At 38.0% G+C, this 20512-nt stretch overlaps 1 protein-coding gene across 4 annotated transcripts in view; it reads right to left on the bottom strand.

Moving 5' to 3' along the window:
• Window positions 1-20512, bottom strand: part of PDSS2 (decaprenyl diphosphate synthase subunit 2) — a 276311-nt gene that overhangs the window by 62806 nt on the left and 192993 nt on the right. For all 4 annotated transcript variants that reach the window (XM_034670923.1, XM_002917335.4, XM_034670924.1 and 1 more), the window contains exons 5-6: window positions 14101-14274; window positions 13027-13158 (exon numbers count right to left, since the gene is read on the bottom strand). In XM_034670923.1, the coding sequence (XP_034526814.1) occupies window positions 13027-13158; window positions 14101-14274 (306 nt within the window). The remainder of the gene's footprint in view (window positions 1-13026; window positions 13159-14100; window positions 14275-20512) is intronic.

The following is a 20512-nucleotide window of genomic DNA, read 5'->3' on the forward strand; positions in this document are numbered from 1 at the left end:
GTGAAACCATTTCATCCTTGACTGCTTTAGCTTGTACATAGAAGTATGAGTCATTTTATAAAACAAATACTATAAATATTTAAATACAGTTATAGGTACCTAATATATATGTGTTTCCAGCTATGTGTGTTAATATCTACACAGGTCATATACACACCTAAGAGTACACATTCTGATATAAAATTTTTTTCACAAAAGGCTTTTAGAGCTTAAATATAGCACATTAGAAATGATGATTTAATCCCCCTCTATAAATAATATTTCTCATTAAACATTACCTGTTCTATTTCTTTTTGTAAAACAGTTAATTTGGGAGGGGCCATAGTTTCTCTTTGATTGGATGATTGCTCATTCAGTAAATAATTATCCACCAGGCACCTCCTAGGTTCAGGTACTGCTTAGGCACTGGAGACGGAGCCGTGAACTGAAGAGATAAAAATCTCTGGTCTGCCCTCATGGAGCTTATCCTCTAGGGGTTGCACAGCCTTGTTTAAATAGGCTTCACATACAATCTCCCTCTAGGACTTATGCTCTATGAGAGTAGACCAATTTTCTTTCCTGTTCACAAATGTATTCCATGTCTAGATCAGGACTAGTATAGAGCATATGGCCAATAATACCCAGTGAATGAATGCATAGATGGATAAATGCCTTTTCTTTATATATGTCGGTTATGCCCTGTCTATTCAGGAAACTTAGGAAGCAAAGTTCATTATCCTCACTCCCAGTTCTAGGAAAGTTGCATGTTTAGATTCAGAACGGCAGGCTGTAGTTAACATGGAACCATTAGCTGATGTTTGACAAGTCATTTTTACCTGTATTGAACAATACCATATGTTCACTTTACTGCCCAACTTCTGTTTATAAATAGGCTAAGGAGGGAAATCTATGGAATAGAAATTCAAAGAATTCATGAAAATCAAACAACGAAAGATAGAACAGAGAAGAGTGATCTAGTAGCCTTCCCTTAGATACAGCAGTTTAGTGTAATTAAGCGCCTCAACCTTGAAAGCAGTGTGTTGAAGTGAAAAGAGCCTGGAACAGATCCCTCAGGACATTTAAGAACCACACCACAAAGGTTAGAGAGCTAAGGACGCCTTGTCTATGGAAGAAAGCAGGTGGCTAATATCTTGACGGTGACCACTCCAAAAAGCACTGTGACCTCTGGGAAGATATGCAGGGTGTCAGAAAATATGGTTGCTAGCTCATAATACATTAATAAGAATTTAAAAATTCTTATGTGCATGTTCATTTTCTTATCTGTAAAATAAGAATATTGGCCTAGACCCTATGTTCCCAATGTTGGGCTCTCACAAATGCCGGCGTGGCTATCGGAATCACCTGGGTAGTTTGTTAAAAATGCACAGCCTCAGTACCCTGAGTTTCTGACTCATTTGAAGATCACTGGTCTAGACCATGTCTAATGCCCTTTTCAATTTATGCTTCCGTATGCATCAGTGTTTACTTCAAAGGCTAAATGAGAACAACTATATAAACACCTTAAGTCTCAAGGAGAATGGAGTGCTATAACTTTCCCCTCTTTTTCTGACATCTGCCACTTATGTATATTTCTAGCAGAGCAAGATATTATTAAAATAACTTTCTCACTAGGGCCCAAAATAGGCTGATATAAAATAAATCCAGACTGTATTTCAACAGCCAGCAGTCCTGAACCTCTTCCTGCCACGCTGTTCATCTCCAAAAGCCACTGTAAATCCCCCCGTACATGGCAATTCCCTGTGGGCTTCATTACTAGGGTCTTTAAAAGGCATTCACTCATCTTTTTGCTCCTGTAGGTGTGCTTCTTGTCAATCCAGGTCAGGAGAAGACAAAGTAATTTTTCCTAGTCTTTAGCAGTTCACAGACAATGTGTGGTTTGAACCTTATTTTATCGTAAAAAAAAAAAAAAGTGAAAATAGACAAGATAGTGTGGCAGTGCTCACGACACCGGAGGCCTCCTCAGACAGCTACAGTGAGCACTGTAAAACAATATTCTTCACAAAAGCAAAAAAAAAAAAAAACAAAAAAACCCACAAAAAAACAAAAACAAAAAACCCAGCATTCTGAGTGAGAGGATGCACAGAGGGATTAATTCCAAAGGTTTATATACCAGTCTCTGCAGACCAAAGGCAGAGAGATCCCCTGTTGGTAAGTAATGGATGTACAATATGGTCTTTTACGTTAAGAAACAAATGCTTTCTGGGGCGCCTGGGTGGCACAGCGGTTAAGCGTCTGCCTTCGGCTCAGGGCGTGATCCCGGCATTATGGGATCGAGCCCCACATCAGGCTCCTCCGCTATGAGCCTGCTTCTTCCTCTCCCACTCCCCCTGCTTGTGTCCCCTCTCTCACTGGCTGTCTCTATCAATGTCAAATAAATAAATAAAATCTTTAAAAAAAAAAAAAGAAACAAATGTTTTCTTATAAGTCAGGTAACAAAGAAGGATTGGATGACATAAATGAACTGTTTCCAATTTTCAACTACTGCTATTTGGACTTGAAGGCTGGATATGGAGAAACCCTTTTCTAAAAGTAGAAAACCAATATTCCACAGCAGGGGGTCCAGAAATTGCTAGACAGTGATCATCTCTACTTATCATGTTATTCTTCCCAAATGCTAGCAGCTATATTTGGGAATAACAGTCGTCTTTAAAGAGATTCTCTTTTTAAAATTTTAAGGAAAACTACCTTTCTCCTCAAACTTTTTCTCTCCTCAAACTTTTTAGTGGCGAGAACATCATGAACATCCATTTGCCCTCTACTTACATTACCCAATTGCTAATATTTTGTCATCTTTGCTTTCTCTTTGGATGATTACTTGCTGCCTATCTGAGAGTAAGTTGTAGACATCATGATGTCTCATCCCTGAATACTTCAGCATTTATCTCCGAAGAAAACCGATATTCTCCCGCATAACAACAAACCCATATCACGTCCAAAAAGTTTAACGCTTCCTGTAATATCTAAGAAGCCTATACTCAAATGTTTCCAGTTCAACCAATAGTGTTGTTCAGAACTGTTTTTATCCCGATCCAAGATCAAGTTAGAAATCATACATTCTCTTTGGATGTCATGGCTTTTAAATCTACAAGAGTCCCTACTCCATACCTTTTATATCTTTCATACTACTAGCATTTTTTGAGTCCAGGTCAATTGCTTTGGAGAATGTCCCCTATCCTGGATTTGTCTGATTGTTTTCTCATAATTAGATTAAATGAAAACTTTTTTTTTTGGCAAGACAACTACATATATGATGCTGTACACCTCTCCATTACATCAGGAGTCATACAATTTCAGTTTGTCTCATTATTGATGAAACTAAGTTTGTTCACTGCTTCCCTTTGTATTTAATAAGTAATCTGTGAGGTGCTTTGAGTCCATGTGAATATTTGGTTCCCTTCTAACCATTCACCCAATTGTCTTAACCCATCATTCATTAATAATCCTTTGAATAAAAGATTACTTTGGTGGCTGCAAAGACAACGATACTTTAAAGGTCTTTTGCGGGAATATCATTGGCCCCTTTAGAGAAGACAGGTTTTACTGAAAAAAAATTCTCTGTGCATTTGTATTGATATGAAGAGGTAGAGTGTAGTTTATATATGAAAAGGTTTATTGGGGGACGGAGGAAGGGTAGGACCTCCATCCTCATCCTGGAATGGTTCGGGTAGAATGTATGAGGATTTAGAAAGCTTACAAATCAGGGGCATCTGGGTGGCTCAGGTGGTCAAGCATCTGCCGTCAGCTCAGTTCATGATCTCAGGGTCCTGGGATCAAGCCCCATGCCAGGCTCCCTGCTCAGCAGGGAGTCAGATTCTCCCTCTTCCTCTGCCCCTTCCCCTGCTTGTGCTCTCTCTCCTTCTCAAATAAATAAATAAAATATTTTAAAAAAATAAAAAAGAAAAAAAAAGAAAACTTACAAATCAGAATCTATTGGATCTGCTAGCCCCGAAGTTTAAGCAGTTGAATTTTGGTTTGGTAGGAGAAGCAGGCCTTGTACCAACCCAGCTTTCCAGTTACAAAGCGGGAAAGGTATCAGAATAGAAAGGAACAGGGCAGGCCTCTCATGATCCTGATCATTCTTGCCTATAAATAAGACAGTACAGAAGGCATCTGCAAGGAAGTCAAGACCCTTCAGAACTGGAGTTCTCAGGAACCTGATGTTACCATCTCTTTCATCTGGGAAAGCTCATCTTTGGAGGGAAATGTAAATATCCAAGGATTAGCTTTTCTGTATTCTCCTCCTTTGGCTAAGTGGGAAAAGAAGACGCCAAAGGCAGATGCACAGAACGTTATGGTGTCCAATTAAAAAAAAGAGGAGGGCAGGGGTGCCTGGGTGGCTCAGTTAGTAAGCGCCTGACTCTTCATTTTGGCTCAAGTCATGATCTCCCTATTGTGGGATTGATACCACGTTGAGCTCCGTGTTCGGTGTGGAGTCTGCTTGAGATTCTCTCTCTTCCTCTCTCTCTGCCCTTCTCCCTGCTCATACACTCTCTCTTTCAAAATAAATAAATAAAACCTTTAAAAAATAAAAAAAAGAGGATGGGCTTATGTTATCTACATAATAAATTTTTCTTTATTCAGAAATCTTGTCATCCCTTTGCAAACCTTTTTTCTTCCTGTGCTTTCTGGGAATCTGGAACAGACGTGAAATTCAAAATTTCAAACACAGACAAAATCTAGCCAGATTGCAGAAGGGCCATGAGCAAGGAAATCAGGCTGAAAATGGAATTGAGTTGTTTCCTCCAACGTCCAGGTTCCAATGTGATGGCCACTAACCCTGACGGTGCACCTCAAACTCATGATGTCAAAAATAAAATTTAAACCAGTTTTTCCACTTAACTCTCCTATTTCTATTATGGCACAATTATTCCTATAATCCAAGTTCAAAATCCTGGTTTTGGCCTCTGATTGCCCCTCCCCAGTACACATCTGCCAGCTTCTCCCTATCATACCAATTTTCAAGCCCTGTACATTTTCTCCCTGAAATGCGCTCCCTGCCCCACCAAGATTTTAAGTAATCTCTAGACCCAAGGCAGGGCTTGAACTCACAACCCCAAGATCAATGCTCTACCAACTGAGGTAGCCAAGCACCCCTCTCTGAAGTGAGTTTTACACCTAACCTCCTTACCTTCCCATTCTTGTTGCCAGCACTCTGATCAGTACTTTTCTCCTGCACTTATCAATAGGTTCTGCAAAACTGATCTCCTTCTCTCTGCTATTTCCTTGTTCCTTTCATCCTATAGGATGTGCCCAGACGTAACTCCCTAAAATACATTTCAGACAATGGGATTACCTGGTTCAAAAACTATCAGTGTCTGCTTCCTGACCTGAATCAAGTTCATTATCTGCAAGCAAACATCCACAGTCTTTTTTTTTTTAAAGTGAAGTAAAATTCATATAAATTCATCATTTAAACTTTTTTTTTAGATTTTTCTTTTTTTAATTATTTATTTGATAGAGACAGAGAGAGAGAGAGAAAGGGAGGAAGAGAGAGAACAAGCAGGGGGAGCAGCAGGGGAAGAGGGAGAAAGCAGGTTCCCTGCTGAGCCGGGAGCTGGATGCAGGGCTTGATCCCAGGACTCTAGGATCATGACCTGAACCAAAGACAGAAGCTTAACCGACTGAGCTACCTGGGAGCCCCCGTCATTTAAACTATTTTAAAGAGCATAATTCAGGGGCATTTAGTACATTGAGAATGTTGTGCAACCATCACCACTATCAGTTCCAGAACATTTTTGTCATATTGTAGCACGTATCAATCCTTCATTCCTTTTTACGGCTGGATAATATTCCATTGCATGGACATACTATATTTTGGTTATCCATTCATCATTTGATGGACGTTGGGTTGTTTCCACTCCCTTGGCTATTGTAAACATTGCTCATCTGAACATTCATGTACATATTTTTGTTTGAACCGAAGTCTTTAAATATAGGCACTACGCACTATTTCAGAGCGATTCTTTGCCTGTCCCTATCCTGCCCTATATTTTTCACATTCCATCCAAATGATAATACTTGTATTTCTTTGAATACAGTGCACTTGCCCATCCGCATTCCTTTTTCATGACTTCTGTTGCCTAGGAAGCCTCTCATTCCCATCTGTGCCATTGAGATCTTCTTCAAGGACCCCCTCAGATACCATCAGTTTCTCAAATCATTTCTTGACTTTTGTCTGTGCTCTCTAAATGACATCATTACAGTACTCCTTGTATTTGTGTGTTTCTTTCATCCCCTCTTTAAGAGGCCACAGACAACCTACAGGCAATTTACTGCTATATATCCTGTGGTCAAGCACTCTGTTTCCTTAAATGTAACAGAAAACCTTAAGAACTATTTTAATTTAGGAGATACCTAGAGCCATTTCAGTCTTTGTGGTCTCATTAACATTCCCTTCAAATGCCCACACTGTCCACTGTCTGTGGTAGAGGATATCAATATTATTCCTTTTGAAACAACTCAAAATAACTTAAATAATTAGAAGAATGTCAGGTAATATTAATGAAGACTCTCTGTGCATCTTCTCTTTTGTTTAAGAACATCCATGGGTTATGTTCACATATACCAGCCTCGGCTAGCAATCTTTGCTTCACGTTTGAATAAGAAGTAATAGCAGGATACCTACAGATGAGTGAGTTACAGCTTAGCAGTGGTAAAATGTAGTTCACTTAAGGTAGTTTATGGCCGGTTATGACAGTGTCAGAAAGTCACAAGCCTAAATGACATTTTAGTACTTTCAGAAATAGCCAGGAAAATATAATCATAATTCCTATCTCTTCAGTGACTTATAATGCAGCAGAAAACTAGAAGGATCATTAAAAATAAAGCTTGCTGACCTGCAATAGCCTCTGGACTCCCTGAGAGAGTCAGAGCTCTGTGGTTCTCTGAAGGATTCTCGTTTCTTTTATTAGGAATCAAAATGGTAACTGAGTAATGACTTCACCTCCCTAGGGTGAATCACCCATTCACTCAGTATTTTTACCTGATCATTATTTTTCAGCAGCTGCAAATTTAAATTTAAAATTAAGGTAGAATTTAGTATGGAAACATTGTTCAACAAATATTTTTCAGCTGTTTCAGGTCTGGCCTGGTGCTCTTAACTGCCTCTTACAAAAGGGGTGTGTGTGTGTATGTGTGTGTGTGTGGGTGTGTGTGTGTGTGTGTATGAGTGTGAGCACACGTGCACCTGCCTGCTTATGGGTATGATGGAAGACAGCTATCTAAGCTATCTAATCTTAAGACTTCAGGAGTTGAAGAGGAGGTAGCAGGGCCTGATATGAAAAATTCCAGAAGTTTCTTTTTCCTGGCTTCACAAGGATGTTGAATGGGCACTAAGGGTATGTGATCTCCTCTTCCCTTCCCTGTCTAGTCATTAATTCTCACTCTCTCCAAGCAGGAAATCGAAAGGGTAGATGGAACACAAACCTGTCTGTGTAGAGAAGGGAAGTAATTTTACATGTGATAATAAGAAATCATAGGTGACTTCCATCATTGGGAGCAAGACTTTTCCATTTCTCAGTGTCAAAACTAGTATTAAGCTTCTAATAGAGATTAATATTTTTCTTATAATGCATTTCTTACCTGTAAGACCTATTTCTTAGATTTATTTGAGAGCTGAAAGGGACCTCAGAATGACCTAGTTCAACAGCATCATTTTACAGAAAATAATAACAAGGACATGAAAGACCGTGATTAAGGTTATACAGATGCTAGTCAAGTCCAAACTAGAATCCAGGTCTTCTAAAACCTGGTCCTCTATGGGCCGTTTCTGCTATACCAACTTGACTTTTTCTCTTTAACAAAACAGAGCTGCCATCAAACAGCCTATCTCTGTGAAAACCATACCACATACACTTTTTTGACAAATATTAATTTGATAACCATTCCAAGTAAGTCACTATGCCAGCTGCCACAGATAATTCAAAGGTGAATTCACTGTTCTCAAGGATATTGAAATAAAATTCAACACCTGCAGAGGAAAGGATCACAAAAATGCAGTGGAGGTAAATATCAGGAAAAACTAGAGTACTAGAGAGTACTAGAACTAATTTCAGGATTAATAAGTGACCTCCCTTAGCTTTAGGATAGAAAGTCCCTCTCTGGTATTAGGCTAATTGTGTCCCCTAACTCTGACTAGGGGGCATTCACAGAACAACATTACATCATCTAGAGCTTTATATAAACAAGAATATTATAATTTAGAAGATTAAAATAAACTCAAGTAAGGAGGCTTTAACCTGGGGAATATTTCCCCTTGCATGACAAAAACCAATTTCCTATTTCTTATTTCTTTCAGATAAATGAATGAATCTTCTCTTCACCAGCAATCCTGTTCATGGCTCAGACATGGAGATGTAAGAAAGGTCTGAAGCCACTGGAGCAAACCCCAGCGGCCTGGCAGTGCTATGAGACGGGCAATAAACTGCCAGTCTTTCCTGAAGGATGAGGGTCTAGATAGTATCACAGGGAACCCAGGATGGCGGGTAGGTCATTATCTGCTCACAGATATCATCTCGGCAGGGTTTACTGGCCTCTGGACAAGATCTATTTGATTTATTTGAGTTACTGCCTAAGGCACTGGTTATTTGGAAAGAATATCCCTCTGAAAAGTTAAAATCAAGTTGGAGTTGGTGATCTGGGAATATTTCACCAGCTGTTTAGGAAATCCTGGATTCTCATGTTGTCTACATTTAGGACTTTGTATGCTTGCAAAGAAGCTAAAAATTAAATATGTCCCTTTTCTGTGAAGCTTCTTTAGAATTCATATCTCCGATACATATATATATAAATATATGTAAATAGCCAAGGGAGAGTTGGTAGCTTCCATTCAACATATTTAGCTGGATCTTTTCAACCAAAATGTAAATCTGCAATGTATTCTAATGTAACCCAATTAGAGCTACTAACACCATCTGTATATATATTTTTGGTTCAGCTGTCAAAAAACACACAAATACACCCCAGTAATACAATATTCAATAGTTGTATGATATTTCATTGTACTATATTTCATTTAACCTTTTTTCTTTTTTTTAAAAAAAGATTTTATTTATTTATTTGAGAGAGAGAGACACAGAGAGAGAAGGAACAGGGGGAGGGGCAGAGGGAGAGAGAAAAGGAGACTCCCCAGTGAGCAGGGAGTCCGACCCAGGGCTCTATCCTAAGACTCCAGGATCATGGAGCCCAATGTAGAGCTCATCCAGGATCACTACCTGAGCCAAAGGCAGATGCTTGACCAACTGAGCTGCCCGGGTGCCCCCTTTTTTCTATATTTAAATGAACCAATTTTCACTTTTTCCTTTTAGAATTACTATTTTAGTGCATATTTTAATAGGTAAGTCTTTGTTCACATCTGACCTTTTTTGGAGGATAGATTATTAGAAGTGGAATTGCTATAGCAAACGATATACAATTTTAAACTATGTTTTTAAATAAAAGCAAACACATGAATTTAAAAAGCCAACTATAAGACTTCTCATAAAACAACCTAGCATTCTCCAGACCCTATCTGTTCTGTGTCCCTCTGTTTAGCTGTTTCTTCTGCTGTTTATCTTCAAACAGTGCTTTTCCTTGATTTTAAATTTCAGACATTATCTATTGATTCTACCATGAAAGGAATAATTACATTTCTTACATGATGAAACATACTCTTTTTCCCTACCCTCCTCCCATTGATTACACTCTTTGGCTTAAATCAATATTCTGTATTTATATTTTTATGCTGTATAAATATTATTCTCTAAGCCATGTAGAGTATTATGTTGTATTTCCCTTCTTATACATTTAAAATTTTTTCACAACAGCTAATAACTGCTTATCTTAATCCATATGTTTAGTGTGGCTGTTTTAAAACTTGGCCCCAAATTCTTGGACATTCTTCCCGTTGCTAGGTGAGTCTACAAACTGTTCTTGACTGTGGGTGGGCTTGTGAGTGTTTGATAAGAGACGATGGAAATGACTGTGTGTGACTGCTGAGGCTGGTTATAGAAGAAGATGCAGTCTCCACCTTCTTTGCTGGAACACTTGTGTTTGGAGTTCTGAGCTGGCCAGTAAGAAATCTGACTATTGTGAGGCTGCCACGCTGCAAGGAAGCCAAGCTAAATGGAAGAACCACGTGTGAGCACGCTCGTTGGTCAGCAACGTGGTCTTGAGATCCCAGCCCAGGTGCCAGTGTGAGCTGAGTCACCTCCAGCCTCTGGGTCATTCCAGCTGAGGCCCCAGACGTCATGGAGTAGTCATCTCTGCGCACTGTCCAAACCCGATTCACAAGACTCACCAACATAATGATGTGGGTATTTTAAACAGTAACACTTAGTTTTCTACGTATCTATCGTTAATTTGTCTTTAATAATCAACATGGTTGGGGTGCCTGGGTGGCTCAGTCAGTTAAGTGTCTGCCTTTGGCTCAGGTCATGATCTCGGGGTCCTGGGATTGAGCCCTGCATTGGGCTCTTTGCTCAGTCGGAAGTCTGCTTCTCCCTCTCCCTCTGCCCCTCCCCACCTCATGCTCACGCACTCTCTCTAAAAAATAAATAAAATCTTACAAAAAAAAATCCTCGGGGCGCCTGGGTGGCACAGCGGTTAAGGATCTGCCTTCGGCTCAGGGCGTGATCCCGCGTTATGGGATCGCTCCACGTCAGGCTCGTCCGCTATGAGCCTGCTTCTTCCTCTCCCACTCCTCCTATTTGTGTTCCCTCTCTCACTGGCTGTCTCTATCTCTGTCAAATAAATAAAGCCTTTAAAAAAAAAAAATCCTCAATATGGTCAAGCACGTTAGTTCCATTGTTTTCCTTAGAAAAATTTCTCCTGGAGATCTCTGTCCTCTTGTCCCAGTCTGGAACTGAAGGCATAGCCATCAGCCTAGGACTTGCTTGGATGAGAGACCGTGTGGCATGTCACTTGTTACTTAAGCATGTGGGCCCTGTGGCGAGTCTGCCTGGGTTTGAATCCTGGCTCCACTACTTGCTAGCTGTGTGACCGTGTGCAAGTTAATTTCTCTGGGCCTCAGGCTCCTCATTAGTAGAGTGCTTGGCACACAGTAAGTGCTCTTCTTGTTGGCATTATCACTGTTTATTATTCTTCCTTTCATGTTGTCCTGGGAATTCCCACTGCCTCCAGCCTATGTCTGGATCCCCTAGTTCCTAGATTCCATGTCTTTCTTGGTTAGTCCTTCGTCTTAATAAAACACATCGCCTGAAATACATCTCTTGAAAAAAAGATGCTTGGGAGGTAGAGTTTTTCAAGACCTTGTGTATCTGTTTTGAATTGTCTTTATTTAACACCACACTTGATAATGTGACAGTCATAAAAATCTAAGTTGGAAACAATTTTCTCTTTGAATGTTGAAGCTATTAGTTCATTGTCTTGAAGCTTTCAGTGTCACAACTGAGAGGCCTTTCTGATTCTCGATCCTTTGTATGCAGGCTTTTCTTTTTCTTCTTGGAAGTATTAGGTTCTCTTTTCATCCCCATTGTTTCAAAATGTGATAATGATGTGACTTGATGTGAGTCTCTTAAAAGTAATTATTTAGGGCACCATTTCAATTTGGAAACTTAGGTCCTTCAACTTTCAGTATTTTTCTTTTGTTTACAATTTTTTGTTGTTAATTTTCTTACCTCCATTTTTTATTTTCTCTCTCTGGGACTCCTAACAAATACAGGATCTGTCGAATTGGTTCTCTAATTTTCTTATCTCTTCTGTTGACTTTTTGTTCAACTTTCTGGGAGATTTTCTCATTTGTACCTTCTATTCTTCTGATTTAAAAAAATTCTGCTTTCCTACTTTTATATTTTATGATTCTGACTTCTTATTCTTGGATTATCCCTTTTTATGTATCACCTATTCTTATTTCATGAATTTAGTGTCTTTTCTCACTGAGTAGATTGATTATAGTGCTTTTGGAATGTTTTTCTTTCTTTGCATGGTCTGTTTCCTCTAAGTTCCCTTCTCATCAGTTTGCTTTTGACTCATTAGTTCATGGCACAGGCTATTCTCAAATGCCCAGGGCTCCTCTATTACCTACTCTTTTCAGTTGGATATTCTGCGCACTTGGCTACTCTGAGGCTTGTCAACTGGTTGGCCTCCCTGTAGGAGGACTGGTCAGGGATATGGCATGAGGGAGCCCCAAACACCCAGGTCCACAGGTCTTTTCTCCTGGACTTGACAATTTCCCCAGAAACGAATCCTCTCATTTTCTACCAGGTGAATATGGGGATTTTAAGCTGGCTTGATGGCATTTTGAAAGCCAATAAGGGAAGAGGGCTGGGAGAGGGAAAATCTTATCGTTCCAAATGCAGATATCACTTAGGCTCTCTTTGCTTAAGTATGGCTGCTGTCCCCACCCTCAGCTGTGCCTTGTTCCCCAAGTCCAGTCTCACATTAACCCAAACGATTAGCACCACAAAGCTAAATAAATTCCATGAAGTTTTGGGTAAAAGGGCAACATTTTATCATTCTAGAGTTTCTGGATTAAAAGAAAATTAAAAAAAAAATTCCCTCTCATCTTTCATAACTTCTTTCCTGCAACAAAGTAGGAAATTCACCCAATGTAAGCCCCTTTTCCCCTCTGACTTTACCATGCTTTTTTTTTCCTTTGATAATACCTCAGAATTTGAGTATTCAGGGTCCAAGTTTGTTTTAAAATAACCCAATGAGCTGACAGACGGAGCTTCTGGAATTCTGCAGCTTGTGCTAGAGTCTGCAGATGGGAAATTGCCGTCAGTTAAAGGGTGGTGCTATTACCATAGCCCAATTTTTGAAAGCCTTTAGAAAAAAAAAAAAAAATCCTCTGAGTTAATTAGCATCCACCACAGGCACTGGTTTTGTGTTGCAGTATTCTAAGAACTCAGATAATAAGAAAACAGTATTTCAAGCCCTAACTTTCAATGCAGGTTATACAGTAAGAATGTTACCTGTTACATGAAAATGCTCTTATATGGCTTAGCTCATCATGAAATATTAATTATGTTCTAAAATCAACTAAATACTACTCTACTGATCCCTAAAATAGGAATAACTGTGTTTTACCTCTCCGATCTGCTGAATCCACAATTCTCTTCCAAGAAACTCCTGATGTAAGACTACAGGAGCTGAGTTTAGATTAAAAGCCATGGAGTCACTGGTCTTTTCTTTAATAAAAGGCTGCAGATCAGAATTTATCTAGGAGGAGTAGTCAAAAGAGTTAAATCAGTAAAATGCATACACACTAGTATGTTTTAGTCATTTCAGAAAGCACCAGTTACTGCAGTGAAAAATGAAGCTAAAGGAATACAGCTTTTAAATGAACTTTAATAAGCAAAAGATCAGTTCATATGATTAGCAGCAATCTTTAGAATTCTTTAAAATAATTTTTCCTTGACACATTTACTTTTCTATTTGGCAGCCGACTTTGTTTTACTTTTTAAGTTAAAAGTAATAATTTAAATAAAGTTTTAGTAAATAGAATTGCTTAATAAACAGATCTAAGATTTAACAAAATATATAAAAACTCATCTGGAGATATTTTACATATCCATAATATATGTATATATTTTCTCCTCTCTCAAAAGCTATTTAAGTAACATTTAAGAAATACATATTAAATGGAATTTTTAAGTTACATATATACAGAGACAGCAATATAACAGCTAACTTGAGACTTTACATTTCATTAGGCCCATTCAAAAGAATCAATTATTAGAATTAAAGCTTTCAATTTTACTCAGTATATTTCTAAATTTCATTAACTGTCCATAATTTGTTTTACATAAGAAACTGTAAGGGAACCGTAATAAAAATGCTAATATTCTTTCATTCTGTAAGTGGCAATATTACATGTTATTTAATAATTTGCAACAATTCTCTCAAGAACCCTTTCAGGTAGTGAGAAAAGACAGCATCACAAATACGGTATAAGTAAGCTGTAGCTTTCTATCAGAGTTACACAGTACTCACCAATCATACTGTTTGTATCACATAACAATCACCATCTATGGCTAGCAGATTTTAAGCACACAATAAACATTTTTTTGACATATAAAAGCAGTTTATTAAATGGCAAGAAGTTTCTTATGTATCATTTTAGCTATTTAAGTACTGGAAAAAGAGAAAATGTGCAAATACCTTATGACTCATGGCCATGTGCTTCCCATACTGAAATGCCATATCCTGAACGTCAGCGTCATGCTTTGCTAACTCCATGGCAGCTTGGCAGCTCTTTGCTAATAAGGCTCCATGGGAGAGAAAAGTCTGCTTCTTCCAAGCCGATATTCCAATGTCTTCTGTGATATGATTTTCCTAAAAAGAATTCAATAAAGCCAGGATTTTACAAAAATGCTTTAGGAGTAATTTAATTGTTTTGGCTTTTGAAGAGTAGAAGAGTAAAGAAATGAACTATTTAAAACACTCAGGCTATTGCAATAAGACAGAACTAAAAGATGCTAAACTCCAGTGCTACCTAAAAGAACTAAGGGGGTGGGGACTGCTGTTTTAGGCGGGAAAAATGAAAGAAATGCTGAAGTAAATTTTATTTTGAACTAGCACACTTCTATTAAAATTTATTTGTAGGCTAAGGCAAGATTAGAAACTTGCACCTCCAAACTAACTCCCTTCTATATTCACATAAGTCCTTTTTTTTTTTTTTTAAAAGATTTTATTTATTTATTCGACAGAGATAGAGAGCCAGCGGGAGAGGGAACACAAGCAGGGGGAGTGGGAGAGGAAGAAGCAGGCTCATAGCGGAGGAGCCTGATGTGGGGCTCGATCCCATAACGCTGGGATCACGCCCTGAGCCGAAGGCAGACGCTTAACCGCTGTGCCACCCAGGCGCCCCTCACATAAGTTCTTGAGTGCTGGTATTCTAAAACACCAGAAGCCTATTGCCTTTAACTTATGTGGAAATGTCAAGGGCATAATGAAGAAACTGCACTCTCCTAGAAACAGTTAAATAAAAAATCACAGAGGAGGTAACCCATTAGAATGGAGTAGGATTAGAGCCATTATCCATCCAAATTTATTCCCATAAGAAGAAACAAGGACATAAGGGAGTATATAAATGTAGTTAATTTAATTTCACCTTTTTAAATTATGAAAATCATTGTTGGGGCGCCTGGGTGGCACAGCGGTTGGGCGTCTGCCTTTGGCTTAGGGTGTGATCCCGGCGTTATGGGATTGAGCCCCACATCTGGCTCCTCCACCGTGAGCCTGCTTCTTCCTCTCCCGCTCCCCCTGCTTGTGTTCCCTCTCTCGCTGGCTATCTCTATCTCTGTCGAGTAAATAAATAAAATCTTTAAAAAAAATTAAAAAAAATAAATTATGAAAATCATTGTAGTATCTATAAGTATACACACACCTACCGCCTCTAGACCAGTGATGGCCAATAAAAATATAATGTAAGCCACATATGCAATTTAAAATTTGCTAGTAGTTACATTTAAAAAAGTGAAAAAAAACAGGTGAAATTAATCTTAATGCCAAACTTTATCTATTCCAATATATCCCAAATATTATTTCAACATATAATCAATATAACATTATTGAGATATTTTAGATTTTTGTATCCTAAGTTTTCAAAAGCAGTGTGTATTTTACACTTAGAACACATTACTAGCCACATTTCAAGAACTCAGTAGGTACAAGGAGTTAGTGGCGGGCCTACTGGACGATTCTGCTCTAGGTAGGGGCTCCCTAAGGACAAGAATGATGAACAAAGTATATAAAACGACAGTCATTTTATGGAGTTTCTTTGAAAGTTCAAACAAACTAGAACCCATCCAGAAGGATTAACTAATCCAAACCCTTTCTTCCTGCTACCATACCATAATCTTTCTTCTTCCATCATTCTTTGAGGACAAAAAAAAAAAAAAAAAGAAGAAAAGAAAACAGGATCATGAAAAGGTCAGTTCAGATCTAGCCCTACTTTTTTCACCATGCTGAAGGGCACCTTCAACCCCACTGGTTAGATTAAGTTCTCAGCTTTGTTTTATTTATTATGCCTTTAAACAAAAAGAAAGTTCCACTTATGGCAACAGTTACAAGTGTGCAACATAACACTGTGTAATAATAAAAAAGGCCACCCAAGGGAGAAACAGTGCATAAGCATTTTATAAAACATTAGGCATGAATAATAACATTTAATTTTAGGTATTTGAGAATGTATTTTTAAATGAGCAAAGTTAACATACCATATTAATAAATCAAAGATAGAAACCATATTATCTCTCCATATATACTAAATGGCATTTGACAAAATTCAACTCCTATTCTCGAGGGGGAAAAAAAAAAACCCTGAATAAAATAGGAACAGATGTGTATTTCTTTAATGATGTGTGTGCGTGCACGTGCACGTCTGTGTGTCAGCCTCAAAGTCAGCAAATACTTTATAAAGAAAGATGAGTCTTACTAAAGTTAGGAATAAGAGAGATGCACAACACCACTGTTGTTTAACAGTGTAATGGAAGAGGCAAGAAAAGGACAGATGTATCGGAAAGGAAAATTTTCACTCTTACTATTTGAACACAATATAACTGCATATGGGAAAAACCAAGAGACTCAACTAAAAACTACAATAAACAAGAAGGTAATTCAATAAAGTAGCAGTATAGAAAATGAATATAATGTATAATTAATATGACAAATGTATTAACCATAGTTTTCATGCATAAAAATTAATCAGAAAGTATTATAAATAAATAGGGTATTTTCTTCCATTATATCTATGCAAAGAAAGATTAAAAAGCTGGGAATAAACTTAGGTGAAAAACTGATACGAAGAAAATGTTAAAATACTAGTGAAAGAACACAAGTAACTTAGATGAATATAAAACATATCATGTTTAAAGACAGTTCATTCCAGGGACCCCTGGGTGGCTTAGTCGGTTAAGCATCTGCCTTTGGCTCAGGTCATAATCCCAGGGTCCTGGGATCGAGTCCCATGTTGGGCTCCTCCTCTGCCTGCTTCCGCCTGCCTGTCTCTCTCCCTTCTTGTGCTCACTCTCTCTCTCTCTCTCTGGCAAACAAATAAATAAAATCTTAAAAAAAGAAAAAAAAAAAACAGTACAGTCCAACCTCATAAAGTTTACTCCAACTAAACTAAAAAGACCTTTTCTCTGTTCTGAAATCAGGCAAGCTGATTCTAAAGTTCACATGGAACAAACAAACGTAATAAAAGTAGGCAAGCAAACCATGAACAAGAAGAGCAGTGTGTGTGGGGTTGGGGGAGGGAGAAGGGGTGGATAGGGACAGTGAGAGCCGTCTAGCCCTACTAAACATTACAACTACAAAGATACCACGTATTATACTATAAAGCCTTATTAATTAAAAATATGTATACTTTTTAGACAGAAAGACAACTGAACAAAATAGTCCAGAAATCAAACTATATACAAGAATTTATTAAATTTTAGGGAAAAGTTGGACTTTTCAGTAAATGGTGCTGGTACAACTGAATAGCAATCTAGAAAAAAAACACAGACTGATCTGCGTTTATACCATTTATCAGGATAAACTCCAAATGGCAAAAACAAAAGCAAAGCAACCAACCACAAAACCACAGGCAATGTTAGAAGACAAAGAATGGCGAGGAAAAGTATTTGCATTTTCTATCACAGACATATGGGAAATCTCCCTGCAGTAGGCTAATACTGTGACCCCTGCACCCACCTCTCCCCAGATCTTACCTTTAACACAGCAAAAGGCAGTCCGCAGATGTGACTGAATTCAGGATGTTGAGATAGAGGGATTATCCCAGATTAACTGGGTGGGCATAAGGTAAACACAAGGATCCTTGTAAGAGGAGAGCCAAAAGAATCATACAGGCCAAGTGATGACAGAAGGAGAGAGAGAGAGATTGGAAGATGCCATGTGATGACAGAAGGAGAGAGAGAGATTGGAAGATGCCATGCTGCTAAATCGGAAGATGGAGGCTGGGGCCACGAGCAGAGGAATGGAGGCAGAAATTAGAAAAAGCAAGGAAATGGATCTCTCCTAGGGCATCCAAAAGGAAAGCCATCTTTTTGCCATCTTGATTTGGGGGCTTCTGACCATTAGAAAAAATTGCCACCTCTTCAAAGCTTTACTAAGTGCTGGTGAGGCTGTGGAGAAAACAGGTCTTTCAAGCACAGCTCCTGGAAGAGGAGACTGGATGGCAATTTTACAATGTATCCATGAAAATCACAAATGTATTTGCCCTGTGACCCAGCAATCCCACTTCCAGGAATTAATCCTACATATAAGCCCACACACATGTAAAATGAAATACATACAAGTTTACAGTCTATTGTTCACCCAGCTGCAAGGGTGATCCTTTTACAACTTAAGCCAGACAGACCACATTGGCCTTTGTGCTGTTTCTCTAACGCTCCAGGCATGCTCTTCTGAGGCCTCTGAACTCACTATTCTCCATCACGCACTCTCCCCAGATGTTTGCAGGGTTCAGTTTCTCATTACTGGGGGTCTCTGCTCAAATTTCAACTCATCTTTAATAGTTTCCCTCCCCCCCTTATCATTTCCTATCTCCTTACTCTGCTTTAAACCTCTTTTCTGTGATACAGCTAGAATCCTCATACAGTTACTCGTTCAATGGTTCATTGCCTGTCCCTTTTGCTAGAATGTTGGCTGCACGAAAGCAAGGACTTTGTGTGTTTTGCCCTCTGCTGAATCATCAGCATTCAATATAGTACATTAGATGTGCAATAAATATTTGCTAAATCTTTATCTTTCTTTTGGTATCTTTCTCTTTCTCTCATTTCCACCTTCCTCTGTCCTTCCTAACTTGGAAATAATAAAGAACTGAAATAATTCTGGAACACCTTCCTACCGCTCATAGAATCAAGAAAAACTTTAGCATACCATTTAAGGCACTCGTTTTTGGTACCAAGCAATACTTCTAGCCCCATCTTCTACCCAAAATAGTCCTTTGAGGCCTGCATTCCGGCAACACAGAACAATTTGCCCTTTCTTGAATAAAATATGTACTTTCACACTTGTGTGAATTTAAAAATATTATTCCCTTCAAAAAGCGTATCATCTCCTCCCATCCCCTGCCTATTACACTGAACACATCCGGTTCAAATATCACTTCGTTGAGAAGCATTCTCATAAATACTCCCACAAATACTTTCCTCTTTAGACTAATGTTGCCTTACTTATATTACAACACAGCATTTAATTCTTTCTGAATTGTATGATTGCTTATTTGTCTTTTCTTGACCAGGTGGGATCTTGTCTTAGGCATCTTTACATATTTTTAATCAGGCCATATTTAATCCTCACCAAATGTTTGCTAAACGAATAGAATCATGTTTATCTGTTGCATTTATTAAGTGTTTATATGTTCTTTAAAAATTTTTTTAAAGCTAACGAGTAGATCTATTCATACAATGAATTTTTTTCGGCAGCAAAAGAGAAGGAACTAAGGACAAAAGCTCTGCAATGGATGAATCTCAAAAACATTAAGCTAAGTGAAAAAGGCAGGCACAAAAGGCCACATATTGTATGACTTCATTTATGTGAAATGTAGATTAGTGGTTGCCTAGGCTGGGGGTGGAAACTGTAAACGGGCATGAGGGACCTTATGAGGGTGTGTGTGAAAATGTTCTAGAACTGACTTATGGTGATGGTTGTACAACTGGATACAGTTTCTAAAAATCATTGAATTTTATGTTTAAAATGGGTTGATTTTATGATATGTAAAATATAGCTCAATAAAGTTGTTAAAAAAGAAGAAAATGAATGAGAAATATTTTACATTTCTTGGTCTCCAATGCTTAAATTTTCATTTAAAGAATTTCTACGACTCTCAATTAACTTTTTGTGGTTTATATGCCATCCTCATTTATTCATACAATAAACTCTACTTAGGTTCTGTGATGGGTCTGGTTCTCTGCCAAACAATATAGGTAAGAAGATTAATAAATACTCTGTCCTCAGGAAGCTTGCAGTCCAGGGATGGCATGTATGGGTATATCTACATATGGATATAAACATATAGTTAAAGCAATATAATTCTGTTTCAGAATAATTTTTGCAGGATTTCCAATGAAAGATTTGGTTCGGTTCATTATATTTTCCTTATTGTGATTAAGACGTTTTATTATTCATTATTTCTACATTTTAAATTACGCAAGTGATACATGATCACTGAAAAAAATTAGAAAATGCAGATAACCAAGAAAACAATTAATTTATAGTCCCCAGAAATCTACTACTATAAGTTAATAAGGGTGTAAGTTAATAATTCTGTTTCTAAGTTAATCAGAACATTTATTCCCTGAGCATTAAATGACTACATATTATGAACTTGGTTACAAATGAAACAAAGTCCCTCCATTCATTTCCATCAGCTTGCCATGTATACATTTCGAGAGCATGCTGTATTACAAAGGAAAAATTAATGTACAATTATAACATACCAAGAAACTGGCTTGATAACCACATTCAACTCAGTATCTTCACACATCAGAGATATAGAATTGGTGTGAAATGAATGAATGTAGTCAGAGTAAATGAGATTTAAATATTCTTATAGCATCGACTT

Source organism: Ailuropoda melanoleuca, chromosome 10, assembly GCF_002007445.2.
Source record: "Ailuropoda melanoleuca isolate Jingjing chromosome 10, ASM200744v2, whole genome shotgun sequence".
NCBI lineage: Eukaryota > Metazoa > Chordata > Mammalia > Carnivora > Ursidae > Ailuropoda > Ailuropoda melanoleuca.